Genomic DNA, 21625 nt, shown 5'->3' on the forward strand with positions numbered 1-21625 from the left:
TCTGTGTTCTGTGCACTGAAATTTATTGCAATAAATCAAACTAAGGAGCAGTTAAACACTAAATTTTGTCTTTCTTTTCTCTCCTTATCTCTGATTTTTATCAAAAAAAAGCTCTGATTGCATCAGTAACGTCTGATATGTCGCTGATTCTCAGCTTCTTGACGTTTTCTTGTCAGGACGAGTTATTAATTAAGTCATTAATGTCGCTCACGGTGTGTTTTTCAGGGAACAGGATGTACATGCACCCCGACTCCCCCAACACAGGAGCTCACTGGATGAGACAAGAAGTGTCTTTCAGCAAACTCAAGCTCACCAACAACAAGGGCAGCACCAACAATGTGGCACAGGTGCTGACCTTCTCCTTCCCGAGTGTGTTCATCCATCACATCAACAGTGTCCAAAGCAAAACGCTTCGTCTTCATTTTATTTCACATTAATCGTTCATGTTTCTCACATTTTCAAAAAATCTTAAACCACAAAATCCTAGCAGAAGTCAGATTGTCAGACTGTCCTGGTCTCACTCCCCCCCAGATGATCGTCCTGCAGTCGCTCCATAAGTACCAGCCTCGTCTTCACATTGTGGAGGTCAAAGAGGACGGCTCTGAGGACCCCTTCCTTTCATCCAAAGCTCAGACCTTCATCTTCCCGGAGACGCAGTTCATCGCCGTCACTGCTTATCAGAACGCAGACGTAAGTCACAGGAAGGTGATTCTGTCTGTGAAGAACTCTGAACTGATGAACGTGGCTTCAAACTGTCTTTTTCCTGCAGATTCTGATCAACCTCAGCTCAGTTTTCCCTTTTCAATCAAATCTGACTCTCAGAACAAATTAGAAACTATGTCCAAATTTTTGACACCAAAAATTGCTCTGGTACTTTTTTATTTCCTTTAAACTCGTATTCGTTGTAAGCCTGCACAATGAGGTCGTCTCACCGTGACAACACCTTTCATAATGTCTGTAACACCATCTGAATGAGGTCGAGAGTTCAATGATTCATGTCTCAGATAGAAGCTTTGATTAATGCATGCATGCATCAAACATTCACACACGCTAATTTACATTCCTACGCTGAGTGTTAGCATAGCATAGCTATACAGTAGCTAAGTTCATCTGAGAGTCAGCTCACCTCAGCTGGCCTGGGTGCTGCAGCTCAGCCAGTACGCGCTGTTCATAGCATATCGTTAGCACCTGCTCGCACACAGTGTGTTTCCAAAGCAGGATACAATCGGCCGGTTTGGATGATTTATTCCATCACTGTGGACGCACAGTGTGTGTGTGTGTGTGTGCTCACTCTCATATTCAATCATATTATCCTCATTAATTATTAGTCAGTGGCCTCCTCTCTTTCTGCTCTCTTGTTTTTCTTCCATGGTTGCTCACTCCTTCTCTTTTTCCTACGCCTGCATTCTCTCATCGCCCTCCTCCTATTCCTCACACAGATCACTCAGCTGAAAATAGACCATAACCCCTTCGCTAAAGGTTTCCGCGACAACTACGACACGTAAGTCATCTGTTTGAAAAGCTGTTTGTGAAGAGAAAATAACAGAGAGAGAACACATCTTTATTTGCATTTGTTCACCCTGAATGTTCAGAATGGATCACAAGTGTCTTCCTTTAATATTGGAATGGGTGCCATCAGTGAGCTGCTCGAGCGAGCTGCAGTGAAGGGGTGTGGGGGGGCTGTGAGATGTTTGATAGATAGTTTGAGGTTTGGGCAGGAAATAACACCTTCTTTTTTTTTTCTCTTCTCACACTCTCTTCCCCTCCTCCTTCCTCCTGCCTAGGCTGTACGCTCCTCCCGACTCTGATCGCCTCACCCCCTCCCCCACAGAGAGCCAGCAGCTGCTGCCTGGGAGCTGCTACCCCCAAGGCTACCTCTCAGAGCAGTACATGAGCCCCCTGCCCCAGAGCCGCTTCTACAGCCGCGAGCCTATCGGCATGGGCCAGCAGCACAAAGACCCGTCCCCCAGCCCGGGTCCTCACAGCCGCTGGTACCTGCAGCCCCAGCAGGGCGTGACCCCCAACCGGCTCGACTTCACCTCCTCCTATGAGGGCGACTTCTCCGGAAACAGCTTCTACAAGCCTTTCCCATTGCAGACGTCCGCTCACCATGCCCTCAGCTACTACCCGGACCATCCCTTTGCATCTACCAGCGTGTCTGTATCAGGAGCCACCTCAGCAGGCTGGACCACCAGCCGGCCCACCCCTCAGTACCTCAGCCACCCCAGCAAGCCGGGCCCCAGTCTGGGCTGGTTTAGGCCCATATCTTCCTCTTCGTCCCTCTCGTCTTCTTCTACGTCGCCGGGCAACCCCAGGCTGCACCCTCCCTCGCTCCTGGAGCCTCTGCAGCCACCGCCGCCGCTGCAGGACAAGCCCAAAGACACTGTGGAGGTGGTGGGAGAGGACCCGTGGCTCGAACCCCCCTCTGTGAAATCAGTGGCCTCGGCCGACTCAGGTCTGTTTGAGGGCGGCGTCGGGGACAACAAGAAGAGGAGGGTGTCGCCCTACACGTCCAGCACTGAAAACTCTCCACCTCCTCGCAGCGGAGAGGTCTGCGAGAAGGACAGCAACAGCGATGCAGATTACTACGGCTACTACACCCACTGAAGGCCTCACACGTCACCGCAGTCGCCGCAGCGTGTCCCAGCGTCTTCCCACACCGCCCTCATGGACACGCACAGGTCTATCCAGTCAGGTCACGATAAAGGGCTGCAGACAAATACCAGACCCGCGTGAGAGAACGTGCAGCCTCATCCACCGTCACATCAGTCCACACAGTCCACAAAGTGAAGATGATTACAGGAGAACTTCCAAGGTTACTGTCAAAGTTAGTGTTAGCAGTGGATGTGACTGGGACGCTGCCCTCCAGTCACATAAACACCACACAGACAAACAGACCTGTGACTTCGACATGTGGAGATTTGAGGGGGAAAAATGATCTGCATATCTGCTGGCTGACAGACGCCTGCAGGGATTGTCTGTTCTGACTGCGTCAAACACTCTGTCTGTCTCTTTTGCTCCGTCTTGTCTGTCTCTTCCTTCTCACCCTCAGCCATTCACACGTCCTCTCGCAATATGCTCACGTTCACTTCCCCCGACGACTCGGAGCTCAAATTATGTTTCACACACGCTGTTTTCTCTCCAATCCAGCCCAATGCGTTTACTGCAGCGCCCACCGGTGGCAGGAGAGGAGCGCTGCAGAGGCCGGAGGTTAAGAGAGCTTAGCAAGCACATGTTCTGAAGCACGGCCGCTAATCTAGCTAAACCCAGCTAGGACAGACTTTTCTGTGTGTGTCTGTTAAGTAAATCAGCACCCGGGAGCAGAAATAGCATGTCCTTACACCTGGAGACGATCCAGAAAAACTCACAGGTGTAAAAGGGTTAGGGTTCAGCAGCACAAACACAGAAGAGCTCCTTTCAGTTTCAATTTGGAGGGAATTTACGTTTCATAGCAACATGCTGTCTGTGGGGGTGTTTGCAGGGTAACGTCCAAAACACAGAGAGTTAGCAGTGAAATGATGGTCAATGTGATAAAATCGACATGTTTCGATTGGTTAGAGCTGCAATTAATCAATTCAGTCAATCAATCTATGATCATAATCATGTTATGCTTGTAAAGAACTAGTTCATCATAAATATAAAGTATTTATCAATGATCTGAAGAGCCACACTGAAAGTCATAGAGAGGGCGACACCTTCACTCACCGGCCAATCACAGCATGAAGTGGGTGCGGATCGTCCGACATGCAGATCAAGAGGCAGACTGAAGGTTTTCAGTGCTGTGATGAACTGCCCCTCACTGAGATGCCACAAACTAGTGATGTTCAGTTTCTCGCTTTTCCAAGTCTGGTCTGAATCAGGTCTGTAAGGGAGGGGGGGGGGGGCAGGAGCCAGCAACCAACCAGTCAGCGAGCTAAAGACACGCAGTCGTCACATGCTCCCAGCTTCAGCTCCTCGACTTAAATCTCGCTTGTTTAAAGGAAGGAAACGGTGCGAGACGTCTTCTTTGCTGCGCCGCCTGCAGCTTTCCCAAACACTTCTCGTACAGTAGCATCAGAGCAAAGTGGGTCACTCACAGCGGCTCCGCCCACCTGCAGGTGAACAGACGGGCCACTGTCACGGTAAACAGGAAGCACAAAGTGACCAGACAGACGCAGGATTCGCCCCTGGCGTTCGGGCCTGTCATGTTGTGACAGCGGCTGACAGAGGCCCGGCTCCCGGCCCGGTGGCGGAGATGAAGGGCGAGGCCGCAGTCGGCGCCGATCACAGATCTGCTCCTCATTCCTCGGCAGGTGTGCTGACGGCCTCAGACAAGGCTGGAGGCGACGGACAGGCTCAGTCGCTGCAGTGCAGCCTGAAGTCTTTTCTGTTTGACAGATCACTTACTTCATTTTTAATAATAAATCTAAAATAAAAAACAGAACCAGCGGTTTAGTTTCTATATACCACAGTGAGACAACCAGACACCAAGAAACCAGACAAGAAACAGTTTAGCTTAGCATAATGGCTGAAAGCAGGGGGCGCTAGCCTGCACACAACGCTTCATAAAAGCACATATTGTGTTTTTTATACAGATTAAACAAACAGGATGTAAAATGTAAAGTTTTGAGCTTTGGAGGTGCTGGTAGGCAGGGTTCGTTACCTTCGGACAGAGCCGGGGGTTCACCTCTCTTCTGCTAAACTGATTTTATTTATTAAGACTAGGGCTTAAAGTGGAGTCACTGGAATTTAAAGACAATCAAAAACATGCTGCATGTAGATGCAAAACCTCTTTTGAAGCATTTGACAAAACGTTCTTAATGATGTTGATGCGAAAAGGACAAACTGTCTGACAGCTCGGTCCTTACCTGGACGATTAAATGACAAAGTGTTAGTTTTACGCTGAATACAGAATGGATATATCGATTAACTCATGAAAATATGTTGCTGGTGTTACATTTCCAAAAGAAATGCTGTTTAATGTCAAAAGGTGATGACTCTTAAAGTACCTTAACAAAGGTGTGCGATGGACAATTCTTGTTTCAAGTGCAATTAACAGACAGTAAATTAGAGCAGAGTCAACGACGGCATCGCAGAAACAATGAGAGCAAAGTTCACGTGACGGCTGGCCTGTGGACGATGTCAGTTATTTACTTTGTGTGCTGTGGTTTGTTCGTGGTTCACTCAGTGATCCTGCACCTGCAGGAGGGTAGAGATCTCACAGCAGCACCAAAATGCTTTCAGACGCCTCAGGAACGACCCCTGCTGGACATCTCAGCTATTACAACCAGCTCCAGCCAATCCCTGATGTTCAACCTCTTATACCTCCACTTCCCATGAGTCTGTGTTTCCCTCGAACACATTTCCCTCAGAAAGAGAAAAAGACTGCAGGAGCCGTCCTTTTTTGCGTGTGATCATGTGCACTGTTGACGTCAGGGGGGCAATAATAACTCCTCTGACTCTTTCATTAAGAGCTTATAAACTGCGATGCATAAAGAAGAGATGAAGGGGAAAACTTATTTATTAAAGGTGGCATATTTGTGTATTGTCCTGTTGTTTTTTATTCATGAGATTAAAGGTTACACATGACAAATCTCAGCTGTTTTGATGTTTATTTAACAGAACTGCTGATCTGAAAGCACCTTTTCAAAATGCTGCACATTCACTTTCATGAAAATGATAAATGAAATTTAAACACATAAAATAGTAAAAATGGTTTTAAATTATTTAAGATGGTCACTATTATTTTCAAACAAAATTCTTACTTATGATGCGAGTACTAGACACATTTCTCTCTGCAGTTATAATGAATTCATTGATACAGAGAAATGAAAACACACTTGTGATGTCGATTAATGTTTAATGTGTGTATAAATACAGGATGTATATGGTTCCAACCAGCTGGATATTCTCTTCGCTATTAATGACATGAGAATACAGTAGAATATCTCCTCTTTTAAATAAGTGTATACACTGAATATTACTTCTGAAATAATAAAAAACATTAAAATGTTTTTGTAGATGTTGCAGCATCACATGTTAACAACGACCAAAGCATCCAGACAGATACTGTCTGAAACTTCATCATCATGTTCAGCATCATACTCGGAGTATTTCATATGCATTATGAATTATCACATGCAGCCTGGGAGGGGGCTTTTTAACCCCCTTTGTAATCATTTGGCTGAACAGTATTTATTTAGGTATATGCACCATGAACAGTATGATGAAGGGTTCCTCTTATCTCCACATCCAGCAGTCATAGTTAACATTATTATAATCATTATCAGGGCTGCAGTTAATCATTATTTTCATTCTCGATTCATGTGCCGGTTTCTTTCTGATTAACTGATTAACCGCTTTATCTATAAAATGTCCAAACTTCATGAGGCCAAGGCAACGTCTTCACTTGTTCAGTTTACATGAGATGAGAAGGACAAGCATCAAATCACGACATGTGAGAGGCTGGAAGCAGAAAATGCTTTTAAAAATGACCAAAATCATGAGAGATTATTGATTATAGCTGGAAATCAATTGACTGTCAATTGACTAACCGTAGTTATCCTGTTTGTGGCTACCTGCTGAACCCTGAGCAGGTCGTGAACAGTGAGTTTTTAGAGCTTTTTCTCTTGAAGCAGCTGCCTGCTGCTGGAACCAGAGCAGTGAAGCTGTGGGTCGGACAGATAAACGGTGATCCGAGAGGAAAACTCTCGGCCGGAGACATCTTTCATGTCTTCTCGTCATTTCATACACTGATTAGATTCGGAGGTCGGTCTTTGTCGTGCTTCAGTGGTGCATATTCCCAAATAAATCATTTGTGCATTTGAGCAGAGAGGGACTTGAAGGCCAGACCTGAACCCTGACTGCTGCAGGAGGGACTCAGCATCACACGTGGTACCAAAACCACAAACCACCTGCCCCTTGTGTTGGCTGCGATGTTCAGTTGGTAATCCGGGCCTGACTGCAGCTCTGACATCAGTCAAACAACTGTACTTGTACATAAAACGTAGTAAACGGGTTGGAAGGTTTGACTGAAAGCTTCCATGAAACATCCTGACCGAACAGGCCTCTCTGACTACTGGAATGTTGACTTTAAAAGACTTTTCATTTCAGGGTCTGCCGGATGAATTTCAGTTCCTTCAGCAGAAAACTGTGAAATTCTCAAAAATATAAACGTGTACACGTTGATTGTAGTAATCTAAAAAACACCAGTAAATGCATTAAAAAAGGGATCCTGAGGAGACCTGGACTGGACGCTGGTGCCTGTCTGCTTCCCGCGAGCCAGTCACGGGCGCACTATCTCCACTCTGCGTGCGTCTCAGAGCGGTTCATACGTGCTGTCCAAGTGTCCGCCGCTGGTATTCGTCTGCCGCCGCTCGCCGCTGTCGTCGCCTCGTCACCACTGACTTACGTTTTCAATGTTAGCAAACCCCGGATTCTCTCTGAGCTTCCAGTAAGTCTCGTTTGTCAACCACACGTCTCGTCCACAGGAATCTTTGGCTTTCCTGAAGAAGAAGAAGAAGAAGAAGAAGAAGAAGAAGAAGAAGAAGAAGAGTACTGAGTAACATGGTAATGTACGTAGTGCTAAAGCATTATTTATTGATCGATCGATTGAAAGTTGTCAGTTCCAGCTTCTCAGTTATGAGAGTTTGCAGTTTTTCTTGGTCTTCTGTTATGTGAAGTTTAATATTGTTGGGTTTTGGACTGTTTGGTCAGACAAAAGACATTTCATGAAGTCACCTCAGGCTCAAGATTACTGTTTTCCAACGATTATTAGAGCAAATAGTTGCCAAATTAAACGATAAACATAATCCAGAAGTTAAATCCTAACTGTCTTAAGTCAATAAAACTAAAACATTTTTAAAAATCCTTTTAAATAAAGTTTCAGCTCCTCGCAATCGTTGAGCTAAAGTGCAGTTACAAGGTTTTCAGATGCACAAATATATAAACCAGGCTCAGACAAATGTCCTGATCAAGCACAAAATATATGGATTCATTTATTTATGCAACCAAACATTAAGGATTAACATTTAACATTCGTCATGCAGACAAAGCCTTCTCATGAACGATTAAAGGAAAGGAGTTTATACGTTTGTTGTCACAGGCTGCAGCAAACTGATGATCCACCTTCTTTAATGAGGATTAGACGAACAATGAACTCACTTGAAAAAACGGGGAACATGTTCTTCGCCTCTTTTGCTCAGTTCTTTTCTCCTCTCCCTCTGAAATTCCTCGATGTCATCTTTCTTTCTGTCGGCTTCATCCACCTTCCCCTCCTCCAGCATCCTATGAAAAGAGGAAGTTAGTAAATTACGCTCACTTTAACGCTCGATGCATTGATCCGTCAGATATTATACGTGGGCATTAAAACATCAGAAAACAGCTCAAAAACATTTAAATCTTCCAAACCACGACGATCTCTCACCGTTGGTCCGGGCGCAGGCGGCTGTCTGTCGGAGGCAGGAGAGGCTTCAGGTCCGGGGTGAGTTCATTCAGCTCCATGGCGAAGGTGGAGAAGCCATAGTACAGCAGGTAATCCTTTGGCTGGGGATCTGCAGGGCGACATGAGCCTCTCAGGTGAGCTGCTGCACAAACGTGACTCTTGGATTTATGCTCATTAGTAGTTTTGGCAACAGCCTCTGAAGCAGAATCTCAGCAATCAGGTTGATTACATGCACACCTCAAACACCTCAAGGACAAACTTCGTAAAGTTAAGGTTCGCAAACTACTCCTACGTCTTGTTTGTGGACTCACTTGGCTTCCAGACACACTTCGGAGTCGGCAGAGTGTCACAGAAGATGCCTTCATGCCACAGACCTCCGAACCGGTGAATGACGCTCCCGCTTTGGTCCAGCACCGTGCCCTGCACCTCATTCTTGTTCGTTTCTGAACCCCAATAACGAGACTAACAAACAAAACACGAACTCGTCAGTCAAAAGACATCGTGTGGAACCGGACGCCGTCAGAACAACAGCGCTGAGAAGAGCGGGAAGTCGTTCGCTTCACCTTGACGAAGGTAATCTTGCAGGTGCAGACGCTGCTTTTGAGGTTGCGGATGGTGACCTCTCCGTAGTGCTCCAGGTAGCGCTGCTGACTGAGGACGTTATGGATGCAGGTCACGACTTTGTTCCACTCATAGTGGTCTCCGTACCTGGACAAAACACCAACGTTCAGCCATGCTTAAAGCAAAATGTCTTTCACTGACATGAGTGTCTCAAATGTGAATGTTTGCTGGTTGGTTGTTGGACTAAACAAGCAACTCGAAGATGCCACCTTGAGTTTTGGGAACTTATCGTGACTCAAAAATCTAGAATTACTGCCTTGTGGTTGTTTGCATCCACCAACCAGTCAGGTTGCAGTTTTCATCCATGACTGTCGAGACTCATATAATACATGTAATGAAGCCCTCAAAGGAAATTAATAAAACGTGTTCAGTGTATTTTTGGGCAAAAATAATTCCAGTGAATAATTTCCAGTGAGAAACAATCAACTGAAGATCAATATCAGCACAACCAATCAGCTTGTGGTGACTGCGATGCTTCAGATATGGAAACGTGGAGGCTTCACACACGTTGAACCTGCAGCTCAGAAGACCAAACAATCAACACAATCAAGGTGGACGCCTGAGATTAGATAGAGTCACCTATTCAGTGTCTGAAACATGGTCACAATCTGCCTTCTGTTCTGAGTGATGCTGCTGAATCATGGACAGAAAGATGTTTCTGCAGAACATCATGATGTCTTTGTAGTGCAACATAAACATGAGGAGTTTCACAAGTCTTTCATGTCTCATTGATCTCAAATTATTCTGAATGAAGAGAACCTTTCACACATTTTTCTCTTACATTTATTAGCTAGTGTCAAGCCTCGTCGCAGCATATTTCCAAAAAGCCAGGTGTAGAGTGTTTACCTGGGAAGAGTGACGTTCACCATTCCTGTTGGCAGAATCTCCAGTGACTTCCCCCAGAACTTATTTTTCCATCGCTGGTCTGTTCAGGAATATAGAAAAGTGTTGTTGAGAGGAAACGTCCGATCAGCTTTTAAAAGCTTTTCCACCACTAACTGAACCAAAGACGTCCGGTTTAAACAAAGAGTGTCACCTTGCCAGAAGGAGAAGTTCTCTGAGTGCGCGTGGCAGGCAGAGATGGGAGGATGGTGGCAGACCTGGTCGAGTCCAGAGAAAAGATAAAACATCTGAGCACATACAACCAGACACTTCAGAAGAACATCAGCTTTATGTCTCATTAGACAGACACTTCCAGTCATTACCACTGTGGGAGCTGCTGACGCTAGCTTTCAATTAGCGTTGAGCATTTTATCCTCATCAAAGTTTTATGTGCCTTCCTCTTAAAAGACTACAGAGCCAGAAATATTGTCTGTTTTACTCCACGTATTCTTCTACGTCAAAGCCTGGAACCTTCATTACCCACAATGCAACTCAGCAACTGGCAGTTCGTGTGCGATTCAGGTGTGCTACACTAGTAGCGGCTAACGTAGCCGCAGCAGAGGTGACGAGCGGGTAGGTTAAGATCACTTCTTTCGAGCTCGACAGCCCCAGATTGTTTTCAGCTGACACCCGTTTAAAATCAATGGACTTCCTGTTGAAGCAACATCCCATGACTATGAGCTCAGACGTGCAGGACTGGTCATGTTTTTAGGATTAAACAGGATATCATATGCCTTGAACAAGTCACCCTAAAAAATAAGCTTTTCAAGCCTGAAGAACAGGCGCTGAACCTTCTGCCTTAAACACGACAGAACTTTTTCACAGCAGACATTTTGGCTTATTGTAGCGGGAAAAGAACAGGTGGAACTAATTACACTAATGATGAATCCATTACAATCAGCTGTGCACAACAGCGCTGATACTGGAACACCTGAATGCAACACATACATTACCGATGGTGGTTACACCTGTATTATGGGGGCTAAATAGTAAGTCATAAATCATAAATACTGTGTTTGCGAGATACCTGCTCACTGATGAGGCGGAAGCCCCGATCCTCTCTGATGCACTCGTAGGTCTCCCCCAGCACCGGGTTAAAGGGCTTGTAGCGGTTTCTGAACGTCGCAGTGGAGTAACCAGAGATGGCAAAGGCAGCAATGTAAATCTATAAGAGGTGAAACACAAAATCTCAGTTAGTTTGTCTGCAAATAATATGGATCATTGTGTTTCATCTCTGTTTCATTGTTAGTAGATTGCTGCACGCTGTGTGTGAATTAATAAACATTTGATTCTGTCTTCAGAGTCTGTTCTGATCAACTCAATGACTGGAGTCTGAATTGGAGTTTGAATTGGAGCAGGTCAGATCAATCTGAATGCATAATATGACTGTGTTGACACTGTGTCCCATCTGTCCTGCACATGTCTTACCATCCTCTGGTAGGGGTCTGGTGTGTTGTTGGCAGTGTCCAGCAGCTCACTGTACTCCAGCTCTTCACACAGCCTCTGCAGCAGGTTAACGGGCTCATTGAGAGCAGCAGGCATAGACACTCGAGCCAAGTCTTTACCTGAGGACGGACAGCAGAAAGCCTCAGAAAACTGCTGTCAAAACCGTTTGTATGTAGCTGCAGAGTGATCAGCAGGTCCCTGCCTATGTTATTGTAGAGGATGGCCATGAGGCCCACATGGCTGTTGTCAGGACAGGGAGCAGGAAGTGTAGTTCGCCGGCCGGTGCTCTTGGGAACAGCGCTGTTAGGAGTCTTGGAAATGCTAGCACGGTACTTCCGGGTGGCTGAGGCTGTAATGTCGATGCAAGGAAATAATATTAAGTAGTCAAGATGGGAAACAAAAAGCAAGCGCAAAAGTATAATTTGATATTTTTATACAGGCAAAAAGAAGAAGAATAGTGTTAGAGCCAGTGCTAGCAGCTATACTCAGGTTTAGCAGCACTTTGAGCTAAATGCTAACATTAACATTAGGCTAATATGTGCACAGCAACAATGCTATCATAACAATGACTAGCAAGTTTAATGTTAAACATGTTCGCCATCTTGGTTTATGGTGTTAGCGTGCTAACATGGTTCCTTCAAAGGTTCCTTATGAAGTTAAAGGTTCCATGAAAACCAAACACCAACTGAACTCAGTTCCTCCAGTAAAAGGACCTCACTATGTTTCCTGCTCAAATAGCAGTCAGGGTGGGTGAAACTAATGTGGCAGTGTGGAGAGCGTGCGCCCTCCCCCACCCGTTTCTTGGAGTGCACCTGTGTGCGCACCTGGCTCTCACGCTGATTGCGGGGCAGGACCGAGGGGATTTAAACCCAGGTCTGAAGTGGCTCAGATCCTCTTTTGCCTCTCCTGTGCGTGGATCCTTGCTGCTTTTTTTCGTGGGAGTTGTGCCTGTGGTGGCGTTTGGTGTGTCCAGCTGCGTTGGATTTACTCCGCGTAAATAGCACTCCGCTCTCCGTGGGTGAGTTTTGTTTTGCTTTTACGCACCATCCTTGCGATTACCTGGCACTTAACGCCACTTTGTTTTAGTGCACTGGTGGCGTGTGTGGACACCTGGTCAGCTGTAACAAATTACAGCTGCGGTTGGGAACCTCGCGCTGCTCTGTGGGTGAGTGTGTACGCGTTGCCTCCTTTCATGGTTTTGTGCGGCGCGTATTTGGCACTTATGTATGCGCTCCCTCTTACAGTGTCTCCGCTGTGCGTAAAGGCCGCCGTTTGCGTGGTCTTGTGGCATTTGATGTTCGGGTAAGTGGCATGTCTCTCTCTGACCCATTGGGCTGTGCCCAGCCAGTCTAATGCTCTCTCTTCTTTGTGTAGTGTGGTGGTTTCTTGTGCGTGGTAACACACACGTTTATTCGGAGGCTGAGAGTACGCCTCCGTGGGGGTCTGGAGACCGGTGCTTCTTCTGCTTGCAGGGTTAAGCTGCATCTCCTGAAAGCGCCGGCTACGGCTGGCACAACTCCTCCCACCTCCGCTGTTCTGGATTGCGGTGTTCTGGATTGCGGTGTTCTGGATTGCACTGGCAAGTGTGGGGTTGGTCCATTCTGGATGTCCCTCCTCCCAGTTCAGTCGTGGGTTCCGGACTTCTGGTAAAAACTGTTTCTCTTTATTTGACTGGTACTGCACAAAAAGAACTTTAGGTCCCGTGGTGTTAGAAGCAGTCAGGATTGATGTACATATTGTAAATTTTAACTGTAAATAACTGGTGGTTTGTTAATGTGAATTTTGTGTTTATATTCTTTGCATGTTGTGTGTATTTTTGGTTTGAGATTTCTTTTTTTTGTTGTTGTTGTTTGCATCATTTATCATATTCATGTTATATTGGTCATTTATTGAAGCCTAATTTTAAAAGAATTGTATTAAATAAAATCTGTATTTTAATGTTTAAAAGTACTGTCTCTGCCCCGTACTTGAAGGTGGTAAACGAACCTGTGTCTGCCTTGTGCAGTGTCCTAGGCCTACCCTAGGTGGCGTTGTCGACAACAGTAATACAAATTCTCCTGCCGTCCCCTCGTTCATGCCACACTAAGAAAGAAATATCATATTTCATGTGCATGTACCCACCATGTCCTTCCTCTGGCTCAGAGTTGGTGGTGCTTCCATCACTAAGTCCTGATTCCTCAGACACCTCAGAGGAACTACCACAAAGGACGTCATCGCTGGCGTCAAAATACTCCGCAGCCGAATCGGCCACTGAAGGGGGCCCGTGGGCTGACGGCCTCGCTGCTGCAGGCTAACGACAAAGAAAGAGAGAGGGCAGAACGTGGAAAAGGAGCCGACAACAGCCATGAGGAAATATGTGCCAGAGAAGCCATAAAACAGGTATGAGTCTCACCTCAGCTAAAGTGTTCGACTGGTGGATGTTGTTGGTTTCCCAGACTTCCTGCAGCTTCTGCCTCTCCTGAGACAGGGTTTCATGCACTGAACTCAGGGAAGCAAGCACTGAAGAGCAAGAAGACAAAGTTTCAGTGGAAATTTGGATTCATAATCATGTCTGATTTCAGTTTGTCCAGACGTGTCTTGGATTTTGCTCATTTACTTACATTACTAATGTTTATGAACCCAGTCTAGCTGTATGTATATTTGCATGATTTTCTGATTTTCTGACCTCGTAGCGACATGGTGCAGATGTCCTGCTGGATTTTCTTGCTCTCAGGCGACAGTGTGACAATAGGAGGGGACAGCTGGGAGTAGACGTAGTCAGGGATGGAGGGGACCGATGCACCGAGGTGAGACGAGCTGCTCAGGTGACTGGAGGAGAGCTATGAGGTGAACAGAGGTGTTTGGAAGGTGGTTGAGTCATTGGCTAACTTCATAATGTCCTTGTTACCTGTCAGTTTGGGTATAAAGGTGTAAAAGTTCTGGTCTGTTATCCGGCACAGGATGGCTCAATCCTGAGTCCTCCCGATTGTACTACTAACATTTCATAGTATGAGTGCATAATATCCAATATGAAGAATGTAACATGGAAACATGTGCGTATCATTCAGTGTAGTTTTCCTAATTTTCCAAGCTTTAGAAATAAAACAAGGCCATACTTTGCCACTCAGACCAACTTCTCTTCTTTGTCAAACTTAATAATTCAGGGTTTTTGTTCTGCAGTCTTGCAGTGGGGGCACGCAGGTTAACGTATAAGGTAGCCTCCAATAAAAAAAATCACACAACGTGCACCACAACGTCCTGCAGAACCACACCTTTCCGGATGAAACACCAAGGTTTTAGGGAGTCCTGTGAGGCTGTACTGAGGCACAGCGGCTCTTTGAGCTAAATGCTAACATCAGCATGCTAACGTGCTGACAAGCACAGTGCTAACATGTTGGTATTTAGCAGGTATTATTTACCATGTTCACTATCTTAGGTTAGCATGTTAGCATGCTAACATTTCTTCGTTGCTGCACTACTCCTTGCACATTAAGTACAGCGGTTCTTTGAGCTAAATGCTAACATCAGTGTGCTAACATGCGCACAACCACAGTGCTAACATGTTGGTATTTACAGGTATAATTTACCATGTTCGCAATCTTAGTTTAGCGTGTTAGCATGCTAACATTTTTTCGTTGCTGCACTACTGTGCTTGCACACAAAGTTAATTGGGTTTTGAGCTAAATGCTAACATCAGTGTGCTAACATGCTCACAATCACAGTGCTTACATGTTGGTGTTTAGCATGTACAATTTACCATGTTCACAATCTTAGTTTGGTATGCTAGCATGCTAGCATTTCTTTGTTGCTGCAGTACTGCTTGCACACAAAGTACAGGGGGAAACAGCAAGCCTGGCTCTGTCCAAAGGGAACAAAATGAACCATGAAGCAGCACTAACGCTCACTAATTAGCATGTCGACATGTGGATCTCTGGCCCAGACACAGTAACTTCCTGGAGTCCTGTGTAACACTCCTCTGTGTAATCAGTGAGCTTTAGAGGCGTTCTGTGCAGATAGCTTGCATTGAGCCAAGCTAGCTGTTTCCCCCTGTTTCCAGTCTTTATGCTAAGCTAAGTTAACCAGCTGCTGGCAGTAGCTTCATATTCACCGTACAGACATGAGAGTGGTATCAATCTAATCGAACACTTGATGATAAAGCGAATAGGCAAACTTCAAACTGTTCCTTTAATACAAAATAAAGGGTTTACAGGAAATGATGCAAGGTGTGTTTTCCTAAAGGATGTCTCTTAAATTTCACATTAAAAACATGTTTGTCAAACGCAGGTGTAACACTGATCTAGTTTTAATTGTTTTTTTTGTTTTTTTGTTTAATAGGTGAAATCAATTAAACTGAACTGATGAAAACAACTGAAGTCATTTTTAACATTATTAGTTACACCTGTGCTGTGCTGGCAGGTCACTCTGTGCCTGTACTGTGAACACACAGATGGAGGTCTTACCCACATCATCACACTCATCTAATCAGGGACTTATTTAAACTTGGAAAATCAGGTTAACTACCTTTTTATGGCCCAAACTTGGACCTCTAGTAACCCAGGCCTGCAGGTTTTCTGTCCGACGAGCTACATCACTGTGGTCACTTTCATATTTAAATCAGGTCTGTTTGTTTGGTAAAAAAACCTTCAAAGATGTAGTACTCTGACTAGCCGGCAGGACAGACAATCAACAGTACTCTGGTTTCTAAAGATAAGGTTTGAAAACTACTAAAATCTAGACGAAACATGGGTTTACTCTGTTGATCTATTTATTTATTCACTCTACAGTTCCTATATTATTCTATAGATTCATTTCATGTCTTTGCTATAGGCTATATTCTGGTATATAAACATGTTCTGGACGATGAATAAAACAGCACAAGAGGTGGGACATCTACTACAAATACACCAGGCTGGAGTCACACAAAAACCTTGTTCAGTGCAATTAAAACACAACATGTTAACCGTTTTAACCTGAAAACATTATTTTCTTTTCTGTCATTATTCACATAATCGCAGTTCATCTCCAGGTTAGCAGTCTGCTACAGCGTGTAAACAGAGAAAACATTTTATGAATCAAGATGTCTCATGTTCTGCCCGTTGCCAACTCACCGATTTAGTAATCCCACGAATAGGCTTTGGATTAGAGAAGAGCCCCAAAATGTTACTGGAGGTTTGGGATGTCAAATACTTAAACCCAATATGTTCTAAAAATACCAGTAGTAATGTTTTCAATCAAATCACCAATTATTTCAATTCACTTTAAACAATGTTGAATCAATGTGGAAATCAGTGTGAAACAATGTCTGGATATCTTCTCGTCTAAACACTGACAGCATAAAGGAGTAAACTACGGACCATTCTTACCATTCCCAGGGCTTCCACTCTGGACAGAGTACGAGAGTGTCCCCACATCTTCCCCGACCTCGACTTCTTCGGCTTCTCCAGTGAAAGATTCTGTGACAAAACACGCGAATCATTTTATTTTCACGAGACGCTGCCTCAAACGGACGAGCGTTAAATCAGCTGCTGCAAACCGAACAGTAAGTCAACCTGTATGCTGATGATGCGCTTCAGGTCTCCGTTCGTGAAAGCCTGGCCCGCCTCCAGCGTCTGCAGGCTCTGGATTAAGCGGTTTAGCTCACAAAGGTCCAAATGGCAACGGTTCAGCTCTGGAAGAAGACATGAGAGGTACGTTCTTTACCTGAGCTTCTGATACCAATCAATCGGATCAGATTCCTGTGGTCATGATCGCATTTCACAGCGGAAACAGGAAGTTCTGCACAGAGACAGCTGTATTACTGCAGGTCAGTTTGTGGATCCTTTTAAACATCTAGATGAGTGATGGACCTGCTGATCCTTCAGCCCGTTAATCGAGCTGATATCTGGCATTTTGGGACAATCTGCAAAGGGGGGTCGATTCAACGGAAAAATGTCTGCAGACACGTCAGTGAAAATGCACATTATTTATTTTCAAGCATTTTTCGGAATAATTCATTGATGTTAAATAAGATTCAAGATTTCTTTATTGTCATTGAGCATGACATGTCAATGAAATTAGCATTGCAACCCCCATGTTAGAAACAAGATAATAAGAAAGATTATAAAATAAAATTAAGATACTAAAATAAAATAAACTAACATGCAGTAAAGATATTCGTAAATGCAATTAAAATATACCAGAAATGAAAATATACTAAGACAATAAAAATATACTAAAGCAGCTGAAATATACTAAAATGTATATACTGAGTGCAAATAGCTGACAATATAGTTAAGCGTGGGTGCTTAAATGTTAATGTTTATCTTGAATCTTGACTCTACTGTCTGCTGATAAATGTTCAATTCAGTTCTGCAACTGTGTCTCGTTTCTTCTTATTATTAAATTGATGTATTTGTATTTTATCAGATGAAAAACAACATTATAGCTCCCATCACCCGCCCCGATCTCTAAATATCTGCATCGGCCGTTGAAAACCTGCCTCAGTCCACCACTAATTTAGATATCATGAATCTGTTCGATACATTTCAGAGCTCGACAATCTGACAGAAATGGTTTCTCTTTGACGGGCGGACTGTGAGAATGCTGTCATGCTTTAAAGACCTTATTCTGAAGCCGCGTTTCTTTCATGGGACTCTCTCACTGACTTGTGAATGTCTTTGTAATTCTGAATATGACAGACACACCTTGAACGCAGGTGTCCGGGTCGTGACTTTGCTGCAGCCATGCTGACACCTTGCTGTTCACGGCGGTGTTAGCGGAGGGCAGCGCCCCTGATGCTCCAGCTGAATCCGCCCTGCCTGCAGAGCTCTGCACCAGGAACACAGAGGGAAGACGACAGCAGTTAATCACTTCCAATCGCTCGGAAACGTCGTTAGCTTTGACTTCACAGTTTATCTGACAGTCACCAAATCTCCATTTCTCTGAGCCTGTCCGGCTGCAGGGCCGTGGGACAACGTCTGGAGGAAGCCGCCGTGAACGTGAGCTGCCTCGTTCTTCTTGTACAGGCGGTGGGCTTGTAGCTTGGTTACCCAAATGTAGAAGAGTTCATGGCTCTTTGCCTTGGAGAGACAAGGACAGTCCTTTTAACCTGAAGGTACGTGATTTCTTTGAGTGAAAACCAGCGGCAGGATTCGATCACTACGTTTACCTTCATGTGATAGAGGATGTCTCCTGCATCCAAGTCAATCCGATTGGATTTCTTGTTGATGGACATGACTGCGAGGCTCACATCTAGGGAGCCCTGGACTCGTCCCCTGGAGACCTTGATTGGACAAAGGTACTTTAGAGTGTTTTCAAATGTAAGATGAAAAATCCCGTCAGAAAATGTAATGTTCACTCACATCTTGTTGGTTTTTGGAGTAACGTAAGATCCCTGCTTCCAGGACAAAGTATCGCTGGAAAACAGATCGAAACCATCTCTTTAAAAACGGACTTCTTTCACGAACTCAAGGCGTCGTCCCACAGGATGACTGAGTGGACGCTTTCTCACCTTGTGCCAACCTTTAAGAGGCCACTTCCTCCTCTTCAGGAGATATCCTTCGCAGATACCCGGGGTGGTCATGTCATGAGGACTGTCACCTCCTGGGTGCATTTCCGCCTGAAAGTCGTCAATCACCTCCCAGTCTTTGATAATCTATGGGCAGCATGAATGGAAACACTTACTTTGAGGTACATTCTGTGTTTTATTCTGTTTTTTGGGGAATTTTATTGTCCTTTTGTTCTAGATGTGCACTTTGGAGGAAGTAAAAACCCTTCAAATATTCTGTCGACTGCTGGTTGCGATAACATATGCTTGTTAGTAATCTCTGGCTTTTGTTTTTATTTTGAACGTCACAAAATCTGATTATGTGAGCTATTTTTACTGTTATTCCTTCTTTTTGGACTCTTTTCAGGCCTGTATTCGGGATCAGAACACTTTATTGACCGCTGAGGGGAAACTGGGTCAGCTGCAGTTGCTCCCAATGTACAGTAATAAAAATAGAAAAAAAGAAATGTATATGTGCACCACACAATAATGTGAATCAACCATAAATAATAACAATATAAAAGATGTAAATATGAGTATTACACAACAATAAATAGCAGCTGTCTATACAGAAATATATCTGTTGTGCAACATTCTACATCAAATAATAAGAATACTAGAATACTACTACTGCTAATACTAATACTATAATAATACCAATCAAAACAATACTAACAACAATAATAATAATACATCATAACATGTACTACTAATAACAATAATCATAATAAGAAGAAGAAGAATTAGAATATAATAATAGTAGTTCTGGGATACTGCAGTACTGTACAGTTCAGGCCATTCAGTGCATGTGTGCATGACACGATGAAAAAAATCATCATCATCATCATCATCATCATCATCATCACAGTAACAGTGACTGGCTGGTGGTGATTTTACTGTTGCATCTTTACAGTCTTTCACATTAAAAGCACCTGGCTCACTCATCTCTGAGGCTTCATGCAAAGTAACGACCTATAGCTGCAGGTGAGCCGTCATTCTGGGCCTCACCTGTCTGGAGTGGCGAGATGACAGAGTGCTGCTGCTCCGAGAGTGAGACGGCTTCCACGCCGGCGAATTCTTCTCCAGGCCGCTCGCCAGCGATTGGCTGCGGTTGAGCGGAGATCCGTGCGAATCCATTTCAGACTCTCCTCCCTGTTGTGATCGGCTGGTTGTTGAAAAGGATCCGCTGGAATCTGCCAAAAGCCCCCTGCAAAGTCAGGAGGAGCCCGTTAGCCAATGAGAGCAGACGAGCGAAGACGGCCCTGAAGTCAAAAGAGTATTTTTACCATTTCAATTTTTCAGTTTTTCTAATTTCAATGTTCATCCAGGTGTCCAGGTGTCATCTTCAAGTGAGCAGCAGAAAGTAAATAAGTAAATTTTCATTTAGAAGTACTCGAGTATTTCCATTTTATGACAAGACTCTGTGTAATCCAGTTACCTAACAGAGGTGATGCCGTAAGTGCTGCCTGGATCCACTTCATGTAGCCTGGATCCTCAGCTAGATCACTCTGGATCATAACGTCACCCACACTGAGCGCTTCACCCATCAACACAACTAAACATTCACCCCAAAATCAAAGGATGTGAGAATATTTGACGTTTTAGGCCACATATTTAGAAATGAACGTGGCTGAACTGTAGCTTGTTTTCAGATCTCTCAAAAAAGAAAAAATGTTAATGATGCAAAACTTCTCCTCATAATGTGATCGAGGCAGAAACAGGAACAGCCTGCGAAGATGTGGAGTCACTCTTGTGGTTGCTTTGTCACTGAGTAATCTGATAATCTTCTGTCTTTTGAACACGGGTGGGTGGCGGCGCTTAAAGAAGACATGACCACACGTTGAAACCGAGCGAATGAAGGAACAGTTACTTCTGCAGGGTGGAACTGTTACATCGCAAATGAATATCTGCCTTCATCACGTGTAGAACATAAGTCAGAAGAGCTTCATCACTCTGGTGTGACAGCGACGGTATGTGACACCGTGAGCAGCACCGCCTGCAGGGAGAGGATTACCAACCTCTGCTTAATTGGTTTTTCAGGGGACGTTTTTAGCCACTTGTCACTCGGGTATGGAGAACCACAATCCTGAAGCAGAGAGCTCTGACACCACGTGAAAAACACTGACCACAATCACAGCGCGACAACGTTTGTTAAACTGGTATCAAAGAACAACCCTGATTCCAGAAGTCTGGACTCAAACTGTACAAACAAACAAACTGTTTCCTGACAGCAGCTTCCTGAGTCCACATATTAATGTCCTTCACCTCGCTGTGAACCACTGAGCCTTTCAATCATGATACTCTCACCTGTTACCAATCAGCCTGTTTACCTGTGGAATGATCCAAACAGGTGTTTTTGGAACGTTCCACAACTTTCCCAGTCTTTAGTTGCTCCTGTCCCAAGAAGAAAAAGATCTACTATTTATATTGCACTTTAAAAACAAGTTAAGTGCTTTAGAGGTGTAAAAATCTGCAGTGAAATTAGAAAATACAACGTAGTTCAGTGCCTTGACTTTGTTTGCATGGTGAAAACGTTGCACACATGCATCTGCAACAACTCCAGAGTGCACGTAACTTGCAAAACTAACGTTTTTTACTCAAGAAGGGAAGTTACTTTGTAATCTCTGTATTTGTAACATCATCAGGCCATCTGAATGGATACTCGATGAATGCTGCCTTCCATCCGAACTGATATCCCTCTAATTCTGGGCTGAACCCTCCTGGCCTGCTGTTACGTAAAGGCAGGAGAG

The 21625-nt window shown here is 44.5% G+C and overlaps 2 protein-coding genes across 3 annotated transcripts in view; one reads left to right on the top strand and one right to left on the bottom strand.

The window, feature by feature from the left end:
- The window catches only part of tbx21 (T-box transcription factor 21), an 18065-nt gene extending 12488 nt beyond the window's left edge, over positions 1–5577 (top strand). Inside the window, exons 3-6 of the mRNA XM_041962164.1 lie at positions 226–347; positions 532–690; positions 1440–1501; positions 1785–5577. Coding sequence (XP_041818098.1) covers positions 226–347; positions 532–690; positions 1440–1501; positions 1785–2607 — 1166 coding nt within the window. The 3' untranslated portion in view covers positions 2608–5577. The remainder of the gene's footprint in view (positions 1–225; positions 348–531; positions 691–1439; positions 1502–1784) is intronic.
- Positions 5493–20548, bottom strand: osbpl7 (oxysterol binding protein-like 7). Of its 2 annotated transcripts, none has more exons than XM_041962163.1 (22): positions 20314–20548; positions 19884–20082; positions 18840–18983; positions 18691–18744; positions 18498–18611; positions 18256–18408; positions 18034–18157; positions 16900–17018; positions 16714–16803; positions 14037–14190; positions 13764–13870; positions 13493–13661; positions 11574–11720; positions 11354–11490; positions 10953–11090; positions 10080–10143; positions 9890–9968; positions 8986–9130; positions 8734–8884; positions 8405–8531; positions 8143–8265; positions 5493–7484 (listed from the first exon to the last, which is right to left on the bottom strand). In XM_041962163.1, exons 2-22 carry the CDS (start codon positions 20010–20012, stop codon positions 7376–7378), a joined length of 2577 nt encoding a protein of 858 aa, XP_041818097.1. In that variant the 5' UTR covers positions 20013–20082; positions 20314–20548; the 3' UTR covers positions 5493–7375. The 2 variants fall into 2 exon arrangements, with proteins under 2 accessions (XP_041818097.1, XP_041818096.1); XM_041962162.1 differs by having other exon boundaries at positions 16705–16803.
- Positions 20549–21625: the final 1077 nt, after the last annotated feature.

The sequence above is a fragment of the Chelmon rostratus genome, chromosome 21 (genome assembly GCF_017976325.1).
Source record: "Chelmon rostratus isolate fCheRos1 chromosome 21, fCheRos1.pri, whole genome shotgun sequence".
In the NCBI taxonomy this organism is placed as follows: Eukaryota; Metazoa; Chordata; class Actinopteri; order Chaetodontiformes; family Chaetodontidae; genus Chelmon; species Chelmon rostratus.